Here is a 19,651-nt window from a genome sequence, read left to right on the forward strand (position 1 = left end):
TCAAATGTACCGTCACTTAATAAATAAATAAATAAATAATGAAGGCTGAGGACATCTGACAAGTGACGTTGCAGCCTGAGTGCCAGGAGGTGAAGCTCATACTGTAGCGGACTCAAAGCTTTATAGGAAAAACACCACCCCCATCTCCACCGAAAGAAAATGAGAACCCACTCCGCTGTGAACCAAGCAGTGCCCTTTACTCGATAAAGAGCTCATGCCTGTTTAAAAGCCCTCACATGCTGCTGAAGGCAGCACTCATAGCAGAGTACAATATCCTAACTCAGTGGTCTGATTTACACTCTCTTTTCCAGCCTCTGAAAGGTAGCTGGCCCCTGTCTGTATGAATAACTGTTTCCTTGTGCTCCCTGTCCCTCCCCCACCTCACAAGCCCTGGTTGCTCAGCATTACTCCTGCCACCCCCACTCAGCACACCCAGAGGCAGACACAAGCCCCGTTTATTAAGTCTGTAATGTTCGATGTCAACCTCACCATCCTCTACCCCACCCCCATCAGGTGAGAGGCTGCATTCATCAACAAATAGTTTCTTTTACAGACTTGCAGATGGTTTTCCCACCCACCTCCCACTGCTACCACCAAAGATAATGAAACCAAAGCCACTGAAGCAGTCCTGACAAAGGAGACACTGTTTGGTAATCAAACTCTGGGGTACTTTTCAGACTGGCAAAATTTAATAGAGGGTGGGGGAGTGACAAAAGTACAGTGATCACACTACAGCTGGGGAAGTCAATAGGCAGACTGCAAGCCAAACCTGGACTGCCAGATGCTTTTGAACGGAGCCCAAAATGTTTTTATTTACTTATTTTCTTTGGAGTCTTGACCTTGACTATACCTTGACCAAGAAATTTGGACCTTGTCAAAAAAATAATTGATTATCCCTGCACTACAGAATTAAGGTTGCCAACTGTCTAATCACACAAACCCAAACACTCTTGCCTTGCCCCTACCCCACCCCTTCCAAGACCCCACCCCACTCACTCCATTCCCCCTCCCTCACTTTTACCAGGCTGGGGCAGGGGGCTGGGGTGTGGGAGGAGGTGTGGGCGCTGGGGTGGGGCTGAGGGTTTCAGAGTGTGGGAGGGGGCTCTGGGCTGAGGGGGGGCAGGTGGTGGAGGGGGCAAGCTCTGGAAGAGATCTGGGATGCAGGAGGGAGCTCTAGGATAGAATTTGGGTGCAAACCCCCCTCCTGCACCCTGAGCCCTGACCCTCCTCCCACATCCTGAGCCCCCTTCTGCACCCCAGCCCTGACCCTCCTCCCAGAGTCCACACCCTGTACCCGACCTGCCGCCCCAACCCCCTGCCCCAGCCCTGACCCCCCCCTCCCAGAGCCCACACCCCAACACTCTGCCCTAGCCCAGAGACCCCTCCGGCACCCAAACTCCCTCCCAGAGCTTGCACCCCAACCCTCTGCCCCAGGTTCAGCCCAGAGCCCCCTCCCACACTGCAAACCACTCGTCCCCAGCCCAGAGCCCACACCCCCTCCCAAACCCCAACCCCAACCCAGTGAGAATGAGTGAGGGTGGGGGGAGAGTGAGCAACTGAGAGAGGGGGGCATGGAGTGAGGGGTGAGGTAGATCCTGGGTTGCCCTTAAATTCAAAAAGTGATCTTGGGCATAAAAAGGTTGGAGACCACTGATCTAGGATGATTAAAGCACTGCACCACTGCGACAGAGTTCCCTCTCCATCTCTGAGAAGTGAGCAATGAAGCATTTATTTTGGAGGGTTGAAGTGGGAAAGGACTTCTTTTCACAAACAACATTTTGCTCTGAATTAATAGGAATGGACCAGGTCTATGACAGTGCAGAATTTGCCCCATTTTATGCAGCCTTCATTTCATTAATTCAGTATTTAACGACATATAGAGATTAACTTGGGCTTTGATTTTACAGGTGTCTCCACATAGTTTTGTTTTGGTTTGTTTGTTTTTAAAAGAGCCCACTAGAGAATAACACTGCCTTGGCAAAAACAGGATGGATATTATTTTGAGGCAACCCAACTTCAGCCTCTCTAACTAGAAAATTGCAAGATGGTTTTTGCCACAAATGCCAAGTCTCACTTTTAGTCAAGGCAAGTTGCTTCAAGTCCAGGAGCAAGCACAAAGCATTCCTGGGTACAGAAGCACAGGGAAGAAGGCAGGGGCGCACCAAGGATAATCTCAGATGCACGGCTGTTCAGGGATTAGGGGAAAGAACGTACGGCCACCTGGCCACAGTTTATCAAATGAACAGCTAGTTAGCTGATCCCTGTGCTGCCTACACTTCTCCCTTCACACCCCCCCAGGAGGCTCCCAAGGTGGAGTCTGACAACAAAGTATTTCATTTTCCTCAGGGGTCATAAAACTCCCGCAAGGAATAAAGGCCTCAGCCTCCAGGTTCCTGCTATAAGCTGCTCTCTTTTAGTGTGGCTATTTGTATTACATTAGCACCCACAGGCCCCGGTTAAGATCAGGGCCCCACTGTACTAGGTGCTGTTGGTAGAAAACATGGTAAGAGACAGCATCTTCCCCGAAGGGGTTCACAATCGAAGCAAACAAGATAGAAAAAGGGCAGGAGGGGAAGGAGATGGAGAGAGATTTGCCCCATTGCAGGTCAGTGATAGAGTCAGGAATAGAACCCAGGTCTTTCCCATCTCCTAGTCTGCTGCACTATTCACTGGTCCATGGTGCCTCTCAATCTTGCGTTTCTATCTCCTACTACTTTTTGGGAAGGGTTGGGAGGAAATATCCCCCCCCCCCCCCAATCTAGCTATAGTAGCAAATAAGGCCTTTTCTTGATGTTTAAAACTCTCAAAGAGGACCTAACTCCCCAGAAGATGATGCTATGAGCCACCAATGTGATATGGCTGTGAAAAAAGTTAATGCGGTCTTGGGATGCATCAGGCGAGGTATTTCCAGTAGAGATAAGGAGGTGTTAGTACCGTTAGTACTGGTGAGACCTCATCTGGAATATTGTGAACAGTTCTGGTCTCCCGTGTTTAAGAAGGACGAATTCAAACTGGAACAGGTACAGAGAAGGGCTACTAGAATGATCTGAGGCATGGAAAACCTGTCTTATGAAAGGAGACTCAAAGAGCTTGGTTTGTTTAGCCTAACTAAAAGAAGGCTGAGGGGAGATAGGATTGCTCTCTATAAATATACCAGAAGGATAAATACCAGGGAGGGAGAGGAATTATTTAAGCTCAGTACCAATGTGGACACAAGAACAAATGGATATAAACTGGCCATCAGGAAGTTTAGACTTGAAATTAGATAAAGGTTTCTAACCATCAGAGGAGTGAAGTTCTGGAACAGCCTTCCAAGGGGAGCAGTGGGAGCAAAAGACATATCTGGCTTCAAGACTAAGCTAGATAAGTTTATGGAGGGGATGGTATGATAGGATAGCCTAATTTTGTCAATTAATTGATCTTTGACTATTAGCGGTAAATATGACCAATGGCCTGTGATGGGATGTTAGATGGGGTGGGTGGGATCTGAGTGACTACAGAGAATTCTTTCCTGGTGGCTCGCTGGTGAGTCTTGCACACATGCTTGGGTTTAACTGATTGTTATATTTGGGGTCATGAAGGAATTTTCCTCCAGGGCAGATTGGCAGAGGCCATGGGGGGTTTTCGCCTTCCTCTGCAGTGTGGGGCATGGGTCATTTGCTGGAGGATTCTCTGCACCTTGAAGTCTTTAAACCATGATTTGAGGACTTCAATAGCTCAGACATAGGTTAGGGGTTTATTACAGGAGTGGGTGGGTGAGATTCTGTGGCCTACATTGTGCAGGAGGTCAGACTAGACTATCATAATGGTCCCTTCTGACCTTAAAGTCTATGACTAAGATTTTAATATGCTGTGAGAGCCTCTATCCACATGCCCCACACAGGAACGTCAGACTCTGCTTAGAAATTATTCAGAATCCTACCTTCATGGGAAGCCTCTGTAACAGTTCCCCAAACCCAGGGCTCATGGTTAAGGTTGAAATAAACTGCAATGCAGGAAGCCAACACTTTGGCATAAGCTCATCAACTCCTGGAACATAGCTACTATTTTCATGCTATTGTCTACATATCTCCCCAGGCACATGTGTACTCTGTCTAGGTGGAATGCAGCAGGTTCTTATGCTTTGCTCCTTATTCATCAACTTAGAAAAGCACCAGAATACAGTCAGCAAAGGTTAAGTAAATGGTTCACAGATCTATACATAAAAAAATATTTTTACAGATTCGCCCTGAAGATGCTCAGTGTAGTTTACAACTTTTATGCAGAATTTAATTCCATCACAGATTCTGAAAATTCCAACAGACACCAGGCATCCCTTGCACATATGCTGCAAAATAGCTACACTATGTGTTGCACTCATATTACTAGACCTTTTTAGATTGAAGCTTTCAAAGAACATGCAGTTTTGTAGATAACCTACAAATATACAGAAAAGGTTCTGGAAAGAAATTATTATATTTTGCATAGAGTGAACTTTTAAAGAATTATGAAAGAGGAAAATGCAGTGTTGAATAAGGCCCTGATCCTGCAAACAGCTAAACCTATGCTTAACTTTACTCATGTGAAGTCAATAGGACTACTCACATAAGTGAAGTTAAGTATGTCCTTAAGTGCTTGCAGCAGTGGGGTCTAAATTTGGAGGTTATTTAAAACTTAGAACTTCTTGAAGATCTATCCATATAAATTATAGTTGCAGGTCTTAATTTAAGTCATGGAAATATTTTTAAATACTCCTAATAGTGGGCCAAATTCATCCCTGGTGTGTGCCACTTTGTTGGACTCATATCAGAAATGAATTGGCCCCATGTAATAAATATTATTACACGTACAATAATAATAATCTCCTTTGTAAAACCCTTTGAGAGCTATGGATGAAACCTGTTATGTAAGAGCTAGGTGTTATATCATCACTACTCCCTATGAGAAACATTTCTGATATATCTGCGTACTCTGTTCATAGAACAAGAACTTTTGGATTCATACCTTAGGCTCTAAAGCAGCATGTTTGAGCTCAGTTTGGTTCTGTCCCCATTTGGGGTTCATAGACTAAACCTAGTGGTCCTGAACTGATACACAGAGTGAAGCAGAAACCTCTGCACATAAGTCCCTCCCTGTGTACTACACTTACCAGGGACCCTGCCTCAAATTGGAGAGGCCAATCACCAAAGGCTCTTTGATAGCCGGATGGAGGGATTCCCTCCAACAGAAACTCAATATGAACTCTACCACCCTCTCCCCACGTGGGTGGGCAGAGGGGGCTTCCTCCTCTTCACTCCTTCTCTATTCAGAGTTTGTCACTTGCTGCTAGAACGGCAACACGACTTCCAGTGAAATTAAATTAGAATCTCTGTTACTAGGGCAACAAGCTTTAATTCCCAAGGATATTTAAAAAAGGCAACTTTATCCTTTAGGAAATTGGATGTGGGGAAAGAAAAAAGAAACCCTCTACATCGTGGCTTAACCTCTCCACCTCCACCACCCCCACCATGCCTTTTATGCAGGTGTCCTCCCATGGAGCAGCTACATTATATTTAATGATTCACCAGAGCTATGATTCACCATAAGGCTGGGGGCCTTCAGCAAAGGATTTAACAGTCACCTGCCCACTCCCAATTCAAGTAAAAATAATACATAAGTGGTAACGGAATGTTAAGTGGCAGATCCACTAGAATTACATAATTAAAATACATGAAGTTAAAAACAACTAAATAAAAAGAAGCTCAGGAAGTTAGTTTACAGCCAAATATATATCAGAACATTTACCGTATATACTCGTTCATAAGCAGAATTTTTTTTAGTAAAAAAGGGAAGCACCAGAGAAGGGGGTCAGCTTATGAACGGATACAGAGAGGGGGAGGTGGGACACAGCACCCTCCCTCCCCCGCCCCCACCAACAAGAGGGGGCAAGGAGAGGCAGCACAGCCAACAGAGCCAGAAGGGAAGAGGCGGGGCCAGAGTCTCTCCGCTTCTGGCCGTGCTGCTCTCCCCCCAGCCTCCAAAGCAGCTGCGCCACCCAGCCCCACCCACCAGAGCAAGCTGCGGCCATGCCACCCGGCCAGCCAGAAAAGCTCCAGCCAGGCCAGAGACATCCTCCCCGGCCCACCCCAGGTAAGGTGGGAAGGGGAGAGTGGGGGGGGGGTTCCGGGCCAGGGCAGGGAGGGGTTACACAGGGAAGGGTCATGTCGGGGGTGGTCACAGGGGTTACTCCCCTGACCCCCAGCTTTTCCCCCCAAAAATGTTTCCCCACCAGTTGCTGTTCCAGCCCATCAGGGTAAGCCGCTGGTGGGCCGGGACATTTTGTTTACTTCGGTTTACCTCTGTGCCTGCGGATGCTTGAGGTAAACCAACCATCCTGGCCTGCCAGCGGCTTATCCTGATGGGCTGGGACCCAAAGTTTGCCAATCCCTGAATTATAGGGTCTGCTTATGAATGGGTCATAAAAATTTGCCATTTTTACTTATCCATCTTGGGGGGGGGGTCGGCTTATAAACTAACTGGCTTATGATCGAGTATATACGGTAATTTAATAAGCAGCCTTGGTAAAGTAATGCGTGGCAAGGCATGAGCCATATGTAAGGGACTGTTGCCCCCTTACTAACATTCAGTGGGGGTGTTTTAGTTGCTAGCTCCTAGTACTAAAAGGGGAAGGATCTATGGGAAATCAGGACCCTGAGACTGATAGTCCCCAGGAACAATGGGGAGAGGCCAATGCTCCAGGTCAGCCTGAATGACAGGGTGGGCAGGCTAATCAGAGTCAGGAGGCCAGGGAGGTCCCGTCCTCCGTGTGAGCTGGAATTGCCTGGGTCAGACAGAGTGGGGCTGAGCTAAGGAGAAAGCAGGGGCCCGAGCTGAGCTGGGGAGCAGAGCTGTGCCAGATCCAGAGAGAGCAGACCCTGTCCTGGGAGCAGAGCTGCAGCAACCAGAGCCAGAGGGGCCAGAAGAGCAGCCCACGAAGCAAGTCAGTGCTGGGAGCAGAGTCACAGAAGCAGCCTGCGGAGCAGACCTGTCCTGGGAGCAGAGCTGCAGCAACCGGAGCCAGAGGAGCCAGAGAAGCAGCCTAGGGAGCTGGAGGCAGAGCAGCAGAGACAGAGTGGTGCAACTGGGGCTGGAGCAGTCCGGAGCTGTGTGCGGTGAGCAGCTGGGGAGAGCGAGGGGGACCCTGGGCAGCAGGCCCAGCACAGAGATGCCTCAGCCAAGAGGCTCTGCAGGCCAGGCTTGGATCGTAACCCCGACAGGGCGGGGGCGACACTGGGAAGAAGGGTCCTACCACGTAGAGCCTGAGAGCGTGTGGCCACCACCAGAGCAAGTGTCCAGCCCACAGCATCCCTGCAGCAGAGTCAGGGCCTGAGAAAAAGGCTGGGGACTTACAAGGAGGAGACTGTGAACTGCCCGGACCTTCCAGAGACACTGTTTGTGATGTTCCCTGCCATAGAGCAGGTTGATGCGTTTCCTTTCACCTTTTCTGTTTTTCCTTATTCTTTTTAAAATTAATTGTTGATTAAATAACTTGCATTTGCTTTATCTTGTATGTAATGGTCAATGGGTCAGAAGTGCCCAGTGCAGAGAGAGTATGCCGGAGTGAGGACACCCTAGCCCCTGTCCTAGGGGACAACAGCAGGTTTGGAGGTCAAGCCCCCCAGGAATCCTGGGCCCAGCCTTTTTGGGGTTACGAGGACGTGTTATTCCTCGACTTTAGCAAAGCTTTTGACACGGTCTCCCACAGCATTCTTGTCAGCAAGTTAAAGAAGTATGGGCTGGATGGATGCCCTACAAGGTGGGTAGAAAGTTGGCTAGATTGTCGGGCTCAACGGGTAGTGATCAATGGCTCCATGTCTAGTTGGCAGCCAGAATCTAGCAGAGTGCCCCAAGGGTCAGTCCTGGGGCCGGTTTTGTTCAATATCTTCATTAATGATCTGGAGGATGGTGTGGATTGCACCCTAGCAAGTTTGCAGATGACACTAAACTGGAAGGAGTGGTAGATACGCTGGAGGGTAGGGATAGGATACAGAGGGACCTAGACAAATTGGAGGATTGGGCCAAAAGAAATCTGATGAGGTTCAACAAGGACAAGTGCAGAGTCCTGCACTTAGGACGGAAGAATCCAGTGCACCGCTACAGACTAGGGACCGAATGGCTCGGCAGCAGTTCTGCAGAGAAGAACACAGGGGCGACAGTGGACGAGAAGCTGGATTGAGTCAGTGTGCCCTTGTTGCCAAGAAGGCCAATGGCATTTTGGGGTGTATAAGTAGGGGCACTGCCAGCAGATCGAGGGACGTGATCGTTCCCCTCTATTCGACATTGGTGAGGCCTCATCTGGAGTACTGTGTCCAGTTTTGGGCCCCACACTACAAGAAGGATGGAGAAATTGGAAAGAGTCCAGCGAAGGGCAACAAAAATGATTAGGGGACTGGAACACACGACTTATGAGGAGAGGCTGAGGGAACTGGGATTGTTTAGTCTACGGAAGAGAAGAATGAGGGGGGATTTGATAGCTGCTTTTAACTACCTGAAAGATGGATCGAAAAAGGATGGATCTAGACTATTCTCAGTGATAGCAGATGACAGGACAAGGAGTAATGGTCTCAAGTTGCAGTGGGGGAGGTTTAGGTTGGATATTAGGAAAAACTTTTTCACTAGGAGGGTGGTGAAACACTAGAATGCGTTACCTAGGGAGGTGGTGGAATCCTCTTCCTTAGAAGTTTTTAAGGTCAGGCTTGACAAAGCCCTGGCTGGGATGATTTAGTTGGGATTGGGCCTGCTCTGGGCAGGGGGTTGGACTAGATGGCCTCCAGAGGTCCCTTCCAACCCTGTTATTCTATGATTCTATGACTCTGCCAGACAGGAGAGTGGAAGGGGAGTCCTCAAGGGCAGGGAGGCCACTGGGTAAAGGAAGTGGGAGCGAGGACTCGGATCCTTTCGCGTTCCCACTTCACTGGGGTAGTGCAGAAGCCAGGAAAGTTCCCCACAATAGCAGGACTATTCCCCCGCTTACATTTCGGATGGTTACTTGTAGTGCAATGACTGTAGCGGATAGGATATTTTCCCTTAGCTACATCGACACTGCACACCACTGGCAGCAGTGTGCAGGGTACATGCAGCTATGCCCCCCAGTGAAAAGCAGGCTGCATCTAGGCTGTAGTGTGTAGCTACACACAGCAATGGGGAAATGGTTCTGTTTGGCAGGGAGGCAGCGGGGAAAAGCTCCAGTGGCAGGGCGGTGCCGGTGGCTTTTCCCCACTGCTTCCCTCTTGTCAGAACATTCCCCTGAGGAATCATATAATATCAGGGTTGGAAGGGACCTCAGGAGGTCATCTAGTCCAAGCCCCTGCTCAAAGCAGGATCAACGCCAACCAAATCATCCCAGCCAGGGCTTTGTCAAGCCAGGCCTTAAAAATCTAAGGAAGGAGATTCCACCACCTGCCTAGGTAACCTATTCCAGGAGGGGAACTACTCTGGCAGCAGGACACTACATATCTAGAAATAGCAACATAGAGGGGAGAGGCACTACTTGGGTATGTAGAGAGCTGTGTTGGGTACATACCTTAAGGGTTCGGGCATGTCTTTATTCACCTAAGCTGTGCCTCACCATGTACACTGCTATCTATACCTGTGCTAGGGAGCATGCAGCATATGTACCCCACACACTGCCGTAAAGGTTGTGCAGCATAGACGTACCCTTAGTGTTACAGGCTAAGGGTCTCATCCAACAATGTTCCTACTCCTCTCCCCGCAGTCAGCAAACGCTGACTTCAGCGGAAGTAGAAGGCACTCAGCACCTTGCAGGGTTGAGCCGTAAATGCTTATTGCTAGAACAGCGTATTAAAGGGTTTTTGGGGGTTTTTTTTTTGGTTTTTTAAAAAAAGCATGCTAAGTTATTGTCTTCACCCACAAAACAGAAAAGCATCTGTAAGACACATCATGGTCCAGACACCCCAGAGTGGAAAAGAAGGTGTGAATTCCAAAGAACAACCAATTGAATCAACTGATTGTATACAATATTGTACTGTAAAAGTGTATCAAGTAAGATATCACATAAAAACTGGTGACACGCTGGTTATGAATATCATTGCGTGATGGATGGATGATGTGTAAAGAAAAGAAGTACTTGTGGCACCTTAGAGACAAACCAATTTATTTGAGCATAAGCTTTCGTGAGCTACAGTTCACTTCATCGGATGCATACTGTGGAAAGTGTAGAAGATCTTTATGTATGTGTGCTAGAAATCTGTTCCTAAAATATGTTTTGGGGGCAGACTTGATAAGCCGGTCATAGACAAAGGAATGTGTATTTACCTGTCTGGATCACTCTTTGTAAGCCATAGACAATGAATGTACATTTACACATAAAGGTAAATCAAGCAATTAAGCTACCAAGCAGCTGAGGAAACAGCTTAGTAAGCACATCAGGGGATAACCTGCATCCCCAGGAAGTCTTCCTGGCTCGAGGCCAAGACAATGGACTTTGGGAAACACAAGGGGGGCACAAATAGTCTAGTGATCCATCACTAGATGGATCATATAAACAGAAATTAATAAGACTGGGACTTTTCAGGTTGGAAAAGAGACAACTAAAGGGGGATATGATACGGATGGGGACGGTGTCCCAAGCCTCTGTTTGCCAGATGCTGGGAATGGGCGACGGGATGGACCACTGGATGATTATCTGTCCTGTTCATTCCCTCTGAAGCACCTGGCATTGGCCGCTGTCGGAAGACAGGATACTGGGCTAGATGGGCCTTTGGTCTGACCCAGTATGGCTATACATATGTTCATCACTTAGGGGACATTGAGAACAGCACCCTCTGAGCTTTTGAACAGTAGATCCTCTTGGCCTGAAAGGCAGGAGCTGCTGAAAATTGGCTGTGAGAAACTGTTTTAGGCAAAGCTATAGCTTGCTCAAATTAAGTTTTAGGCACTAGAAAACGTGTTATTTTTGTTTTCTTTGTAACCCTTTTCTATCTATTATTCTTGCCTGATATTACTTAAATCTGTGTTCTGTATTAATAAATGTATTCTTGTTTGATTACAAAAACATCTCAGAGCTGTTATACTGAAGTAAAGTGGGAGTCCTCAGCTATGCTAACAGGTTGGTATGTGCTCTCTCTCTTTGGAGGCAGCCACCTTCGTAATTTCTGTGAGCGTCCCAGTGAGGGGGACCGGACACTGCAGGGAGACGTCTCTGGGGAAACTCTGGAACTGGGGTTCACTGATTGTTACCTGCAAGGCAAGTGTTTGCCTGGCAGAGACTGGAGGAGTTTGCCGGCGAGGCAGACAGGCTGGAGCGTCAGAAAGCTGACACAGTTTAGCAGCAGCAAAGCTCTCACTTGCTGAGGCACACGGGCTATATGGTGGCTTACAGTTCTGGGTTTCCTGAGGAGAGTGTCACGCTGCCCCACGTGAAGTCTTATAAAATAAGGGCCCCGTTCTACAGGGTTGGATCCTTAAATTAGATCAAAATCTGATCCAATTGGCCTGTACTACTTTTTTCTTAGCTCTCTTTTCCTCATCATTATGGATTCCCTCTGCATGTATATGCAGAAGCCTTTTATCTAGCCTGCTTCTGCTCCCCTCCTGCGGAATTTTCTCCCTTGTTAGTAAGATCACAGCTCATCTCCCTGGAGTGAATGCAAATATACAGCAGTAGGAGTCAAGCCATCTGCTCAGTGGGCTAATATTTTAGAGTATGAGATTCTTTTACACATTCTTTACACTCAGCCTCTTATCTGGCCTCATCTCTTGATTTCCCCCCACACATTTCAAGTACCTACGGCCTCTCCTGAAAAATGCAAGATTGTTTCATAACGCCTATTCTGGAATTGGACAAATCTAGTCAGAGGTGAAAGTAAGCCGGTACGGTGTACTGGTAAGAAAGTGACTGCCGGTACACAGCTGACCGTACCGGCAGGGCTGCTGATGGGAGGGGGAAAAAGGGCAAAAGGGGCAGCTACCCAGGGCCCGGTGATTTAAAAGGGACCAGGGCTCCCGCAGTGATTTAAAGGGCCCAGGACTCCCAGCCGTGGCTGCTGCTACCACACCAGTGGCTGGAGCCCCCAGCCCTTTAAATCACTACCGGAGCCCCGATGTCGTGGTCCAGGCAGCACTGAAGGGCTGGCTGGGGAAGTCTGGCCCCAGCCTGGCCCTTCCGCCTGAGGCCCCTCCCCTTCCGGGGGCCTAGAGCCAACCCCCACCCCACCTTGCCCAGGATCCCGGCTGCCCTGCATACAGGTAAGTCGGTTAAGTTACTTTCACCCCTGATCCTAGTCCTGTTATCTGTTAGTCGTATGCAAATGCTCTGTTAGTATTTGTCCCATTATTCCCCCAAGGACTGAAGTTAAAATTGGACAGGAATTATCAGCACTTGTGCTCCATCCCCACCTCACTTCATTGAAGATAGGAGACAAATTCAGTTCTTAACCCCATATCCTCCAGTACTTCCACAGTTCTCTAGGTTTCAGAGTAACAGCCGTGTTAGTCTGTATTCGCAAAAAGAAAAGGAGTACTTGTGGCACCTTAGAGACTAACCAATTTATTTGAGCATGAGCTTTCGTGAGCTACATTTCTCTAGATTTTTTCCCCCTCTAAAAGCCATCAGGACAATTAGTTCAACACTTAGTCAATGTATTTAACACCCCCGAGTGTTACATCTTGCAGCCATAAACGCAAGAAGTTTTCCTCCAAGTATTCTCCAATCTGTTTTTGTTTTAACAGCTACTATGGAGCCATGCTAGTGACTCCACTCCAGAGTTATGATCTTAACAGCTCTTATGGGAATGTTCTATATAATTTAACAGATGAAAAGCTTTCTAATTTTCTATTTTTAAACCCATCTATTGAATTACATAGAAAGAATGTCTATTAAATTCTATAGATTTTTAACAAACATTTTGAACCCTATTTAACTTCTGGTGTTTCACCCCTATTGAATTTCATTGGACTTGTCATAAAGGTAGCTAACAAAGCCCAGACCTCTTCCTTCATCACACTTCTTAAAAAAAAAAAAAAAAAAACCACAACACACCACGCTTTCTATCTGAATTTTCTTGTGCATGTTCTCTAGCCATAAGAGAAGTTTTCCCACATAAAGAGAGCGTGAAGATAATCAGACAAGGCAGCCTGGAAACATGAGTGAAATTGGAGCTTTTTGTTATGTAACATTTTTGGATTATTTCACAAAACTGTTTCACCCAGAAACTCATTGGTTTCATTCAGTTGTCCTCAGTGAGAGCCAGTGCCTTTGAGTGATTTTTAGGAAGTGTGGTTGGGTTATTTTAGAGTTAAGTACCATAAAACTAGAATCTTTGGAAACTCAGGTTTTTGGTGATCGTTATGAACAACTTAGACTGCTAATACTATAGACCTAAGCACTAGTCTCTCCCCTTTTAAAAAAAAATGCAGCTTATGATTATACTGCTTTTCATTGCAAAAATAGCCCTGAAATGTAAACTAGTTATTATGAGTGAAAGTCGGTTAAGGCTTTTATTCTCAATAGTCACCAGTTATTCACAGTCTTATCGTATCTCCTTGCCAGGTACTGGCTGTCAGAGCTCTATCTTATCTGCTGGCATCTTTACATATATATGCTTTCCCCAACCAGAAAAGGCAGGCTAGGGCTGAATCTCCTCCCTCCCTGCTCCGCACATCAGTGCCTGTGCCAGTGACTCCGCTATGAAAATCTGCTAATGCTCACCATTCCTTGATCCATAGCCCTCCCCTTATGCCCAAGCACCCCATAAGAGTTGTGCCTATTTACAACCGTCTAATCATCTTCACAAGGTCTCTATTACTGCTTCAGTTGTCCACAACTCTTTCCCCCCTACGAGCCTAATTTCCAAAAGTAATTCAGTATCTCAACTATTTTAGAATCATTGGGCCAGATCCTCAGCTATCAGAGCTATGCCCATGTCCACCCGCTGAGAATCTCCTTCCTTGTTTATTAGTGAGTCTACTTCCTCCCCAGATATATTTATAGAAGCCCTTCTTACATCAACCTCATTCCAGCATTAACCCATTCTGCTTTTTTGCTACCTCATCTTTTTCCTGAAATCCTTAGCTAACTAACGTTTTGGTTTATTTTCCTTCCCCTCACCTTCATTTCCCAGAGAGGTTCTTTTCTATTCTTAGATCTAGAAGTATCCTACAGAGAAATGACACTGGACGCTTCTTGTCTCACTTCCCCACCCCCACCCCATTTCCAGTGAATGGCAGCAGTATGTTGAACTTTAACTTCAGATGCCCAAGTCTGAAAATCTGGGTCACTGCAATTAAATTCCTAAATACATACATTATAGGGCTGTTGATTAATCACACTTAACTCACGCGATTAACTCAAAAAAATTAATCCCACTGTTAATAGAACACCAATTGAAATTTATTAAATATTTTGGATGTTTTCTGCATTTTCAAATATATTGATTTCTAGTACAACACAGAATACAAAGTGTACAGAGCTCACTTATTTTTATTGCAAATATTTGCACTGTAAAAACAATAAAAGAAATAGTATTTCAGTTCACCTCATACAAGTACCATAGTGCAATCTCTCTATCATGAAAGTGCAACTTACAAAAGTAGATTTTGTTACATAACTTCATTCAAAAAAACCACCAACAAACAATGTAAAACATTAGAGCCTACAAGTCCACTCAGTCCTACATCTTTTTCAGCTAATGGCCAATACAAAAAAGTTTGTTTACATTTACGGGAGATAATGCTGCCTGCTTCTTATTTACATCACCTGAAAGTGAGAACAGGTGTTTGCATGGCACTTTTGTAGCCGGCATTGCAAGGTATGTATGTGCCAGATATGCTAAACATTCTTATGTCCCTTCATGGTTCGGTCACCATTCCAGAGGACATGCTTCCATGCCGATGATGCCCATTAAAAAAATGTGTTAATTAAATTTGTGACTGAACTCCTTGGGGGAGAATTGTATGTCTCTTGTTATGTTTTACCCACATTTCATGTTATAGCAGTCTCAGATGTTGACCCAGCACATGTTCATTTTAAGAACACTTTCACAGCAGATTTGACAAAACACAGAGAAGGTACCAATGTAAGATTTCTAAAAATAGCTACAGCACTTGACTCAAAAGTTTAAGAATCTGAAATGCCATCCAAAATCTGAGGGGAACCAGATGTGGAACATGCTTTCAGAAGTCTTAAAAGAGAAACACTCCGATGTGGAAACTACAGAACCCGAACCATCAAAAAAGAAAATCAACTTTCTGCTGGTGGCATCTTACACAGATGAAGACAATGAACATGCGTCGGTCCGCTCTGTTTTGGATCGTTATTGAGCAGACCCCGTCATCAGCATGGACGCGTGTCCTCGGGAACGCTCGTTGAATCATGAAGGGACATATGAAGTTTAGTGCATCTGGCACGTAAATATCTTGTGACGCCGGCTACAACAATGCCATGTAAATGCCTGTTCTCACTTTCAGGTGACATTGTAAACAAGAAGCTGGCAGCATTATCTCCTGCAAATTGGAACCAAACTTGTTCAGCCAATCGCTCACACAAACAAGAAACAGGACTGAGTGGACTTATAAGCTCTAAAGTTTTATATGTTTTTATTTTTGAATGCAGTTATTTTTTGTACATAATTCTACATTTGTAAGTTCAACTTTCAAGATAAAGAAACTGCACTACAGTACTTGTATTCGGTGAATTTAAAAATACTGTTTCTTTTGTTTTTTATTGTGCAATTATTTGTAAACAAAATTAAATATAAAGTGAGCACTGTACACTTTGTATTCTGTGTTGTAATTGAAATAAATATTTGAAAATATAGAAAGCATCCAAAAATATTTAAATAAATGGTATTCTATTGTTGTTTAACAGCACAATTGCATGATTAATCCTAATTAATTTTTTTAATCACTTGACAGCCCTAATAAATTAGGCACCAAAATAGGTGGCTATTTCTTCAATGCTGCTGAGGATGGAATAGCTCCAAGTGCTCAGCACTGGATTTAAACGTCTTGCATTAGGCAGCTTAATTTGAAGATTTTTGGATGGGGTGGTTTATGATTCCCTAACTTTCTTCTATGCTCATAAGAGCTCACCTGGTAGCCTACTTCCCTCAAATTTCATTCCCCTTTGATAAGCCCATGTTTTAATATGTTGAATTCCAGGAGCTCATGATCAGTAGTTTCAGCTGAGTGGAATTTCTCTGCCTGGTGACAATCTTAGTTTATGCGGTCTGCAGATTTATAGCCAAATTAAAAACCATACGCTTCTTCCGATTTATTTTTAGTTATTGTAATTCACTCTCGTGCATGTTCACATTTTACTTTACTAAAAGTATTACCGTCCTAGACTTGTACAGCTAGGATATTGCGCCATTCATAAGTAATGCACACAACAGTGATTTTTTCACAAAGGTCAGCATCAACTCATCCACATCACCATTACCTTCATTGAAGCTGTCATCAGTCGAAACGTGGGTCAGTGGAGACTGGGGGCGAGAGTCGCCGCACAGGGAGTAGCTGTGTTCTGCCTGGATGAGGGGAGCTGGGGATACTGGGGACAGCTCCACTTCCATCATCTCATTTTTCTCAGACATGAAGGGGTCATTCAAGAGCTGGCCCAGGACATCCTGTGAAAACTCATCCAGGAACTCCGTGAAGTGCTGGGAAGACAGAAGGGGAAGAACTCTTATCTAATGGGTGTCTCTGGCCAACAACAGAGATGAACTGACCAAAATAATTGCAGTATCTGCACCATGCATCTGTGCCAGTTAGGAACAGAACCCAGCAGTCCTGCCTCCCAATCCCCTGCTTTAATCACTACTCCACACTGAAGATAGAACAAAAAGGTTCTCATGTATGTATGTTAATTTAGCTATGCTGTCTCATCAGAAGCAAACTGTTAAAGAAAACTATAATTATCTGTATTTATGGATTGCTAATAAAGTAAGCAGACCATATACATGGAACCAGATTCTTAGTTGGTGGACGATGGCAGAGATCCGTACTGATGTGTACCAGTGAATGAGCAGGCCCTTTAAAATGCCTAGTTGCTGTGGTGATTGTCTTAGACATTTATAGGGAGCCAAACAGAGAAAAGCCCATGGTGCTGAAAGCAGAAAATAAGATCAGTTGCCATGTTCTGAAGCTAAGCCCTTTGTTCCCAGGATGCAATTTGGAGTGTATTGCATTAATGAAAAAGCATATTTCATCCAGTCATGCAGGGAAACACCCTGAAGTATTTATATTCAAAACACATCCTTTGTATGTATATGTAACCTGTTCCATGGGGTTTACAGGCTCATTGAGCCACAGAGAAAGGATGGAGGGGGGAACGGGTGATCAGATCCACAGTATTTAGTGAACCAATCAATCTTTTAAGCCCAAGTGTGCCTATTCCAGTGGTGTGGAACATTCCCTTCATCTTACCCTAGCATAGAGAAAGGATCAAAACCCTGAACTGTGTTTGTTCTGGTACAAACCGCTAGTACATTTGGTTTAAAGAATTACATTCAGGCTGAATAGCTGCATGTTGTATTATTTTTGACAGGAGGCTAATGTTAAAGTTCAGGTTCTCAACTCTGCAGTAATAGGGGTTCAAACTACCAACATTAATAAGACCTTCCCTGGTACACAGCAAGGGTTACATTTAAGGTGCATGAGACTGTCTATTTTTGGAGATGGGCCTGGACCAAGCCTCCCGATTTGATTAATATCCAAACTTTGGGGTAGTTTCAGTCAAGATGCAAACTTTGCAGCTCTTATTATATTTCCTTCGAGGGGCAGGAAGCTTAGTGTGTGTGCTGATATTTAGTAATTGCATTTCAGGAAACAATTCCAGACAGCGGCCTGGCATATACAGACAGAGCATAACACAGTTTCCATTAGTCACACACACCCAGGGGGTTCTCTTTTCATACTTCAAAAAGTAAGCAGAACAAAAAGATGGAAATGTAACTTCTTCCAAGCAATCAGGTATCCTGCATTAACAGCTAATGTATACAGGAATCTTATTAATTAAGCTATAATATCTTGAAAGGGGAAATTAAGTCCCTGGTTTATTTGCTCTGTTTTTGCAGGCAGTACTGACTTTGGCTTTTATTCTCTCTCCTGCACAAGGAAACACAGATTCAAGATTTGGCTCCCTTGAGCATAAATTAAGAGTTTAACTAGTCAGCGATGTGTAGTCAAGTAATGGAAATGGTGCAGCTACACTCACATATGCCCTCATTTTATAGCTCCAGGACAGCTTGCAATCTAAAAGCCTTGAACTGTGAAGAGCTGACTGGTCTTGAATCCCATGAAACTCACTGAAAATTTGGAGTGCACAGAACCTTCTGGGGGAGGCTCAGCAACTTGCAGGACTGGGCCTTATGTCAGCATTAACAGACTCCTGTAAACTCTACTGGCCACTGGGGACAAGAAAAGGTTTTATTAGACTAAAGCAGTGTTTCTCAAGCTATCGTACTGGTGACCCCTTTCACATAACAAGCCTCTGACTGCGACCCCCCCTTATAAATTAAAAACACTTGTTTATATATTTAATACCATTATAAATGCTGGAGCCAAAGCGAGGTTTGGGATGGAGGCTGACAGCTCATGACCCCCCATGTAATAACCTCATAACCCCCTGAGGGATCCCAACCCCGAGTTTGAGAACCCCTGGACTAAATGGTAGTGAAAAAAGGAGGAATTGGGTCACTGACTATGCTAGTCATGAATCTGGCTAGTGACAAGGCTGTTAAAAAGGGACAAATACATGCAGAGGCTTATCTTTAAGTGCCCCGAATGATAATGCTACTAAACAAACTCCAGGTCTAGTACTGGCTGACCCAAAAAGAGAGAGTATCATGATCACTTCAAACCATTGTTTACATGAATTTATAGAGCCAAGGACTCACTAGTGCATCACTTCCCACGCTGCCTCTAAATATTTGCAATAGTAGGTATGCACCATAATTCTTCACTGTTGGACAAGCAGGCTAGAAAAATAGGCCTTTGTTTGCCTATCCTATCTCCGTCAAAATCAAAATGTTGTTATTGACAAGACAAGGTATTCAACTATTGTCAAACTGTAAACAAGGACAGAAAGTGCTGTTCGAACTAGTGCAAGACACAAGCATGGCCAATCATGTGATAAGCAGTACTGTTCTTAAAGATGGATTTTCCACAGTATGTATTGCTTCCTTTTCCTCCATGCCCATGGAGCGCATCAGTCATATTTGTTTTCAGTTTTATAGGGCAGGCTCGGAACATTTTTCTCTCTAAAATACTTGTGCGTGCTTATTCTGATTCTTTAGTAATGAGGATACAAAACAAGCATCCCAATCACCATCTCCCATTTCTGACCCCATATCATCTATTCCATTATTATTTTAAAAAAATTACTAACACTTTCCATCCCAAAGGATCCTAAAATGTGATTTGCTACCTTAAACAAATATGCCAGGGATCATTTAATCCAGAGGTTCTCAACCTTTTTCCCTTCTGATCCCCCTGCCAACATGCTACAAAAATTCCACGGCCCACACGTGCCACAAGTGTTTTTCAGGTTTCAGAGTAGCAGCAGTGTTAGTCTGTATCCACAAAAAGAAAAGGAGTACTTGTGGCACTTTAGAGACTAACAAATTTATTTGAGCATAAGCTTTCGTGAGCTACAACTCACTTCATCAGATGCATT

At 45.0% G+C, this 19,651-nt stretch overlaps 1 protein-coding gene and 1 long non-coding RNA gene across 4 annotated transcripts in view; one reads left to right on the forward strand and one right to left on the reverse strand.

Moving 5' to 3' along the window:
* CREB3L2 (cAMP responsive element binding protein 3 like 2) overlaps positions 1-19,651 on the reverse strand; it is a 110,330-nt gene that overhangs the window by 32,632 nt on the left and 58,047 nt on the right. For both annotated transcript variants that reach the window (XM_048830447.2, XM_075122887.1), the window contains exon 2: positions 16,418-16,634. In XM_048830447.2, coding sequence (XP_048686404.2) covers positions 16,418-16,634 — 217 coding nt within the window. The remainder of the gene's footprint in view (positions 1-16,417; positions 16,635-19,651) is intronic.
* On the forward strand, positions 6,006-10,061 carry LOC142070002 (uncharacterized). Of its 2 annotated transcripts, none has more exons than XR_012665971.1 (2): positions 6,006-6,108; positions 9,897-10,061. It is a non-coding gene; the product is annotated as an uncharacterized LOC142070002 (long non-coding RNA). The 2 variants fall into 2 exon arrangements; XR_012665970.1 differs by lacking the exon at positions 6,006-6,108 and adding an exon at positions 6,176-7,774.

Source organism: Caretta caretta, chromosome 1 (genome assembly GCF_965140235.1).
Source record: "Caretta caretta isolate rCarCar2 chromosome 1, rCarCar1.hap1, whole genome shotgun sequence".
Taxonomy (NCBI): domain Eukaryota; kingdom Metazoa; phylum Chordata; order Testudines; family Cheloniidae; genus Caretta; species Caretta caretta.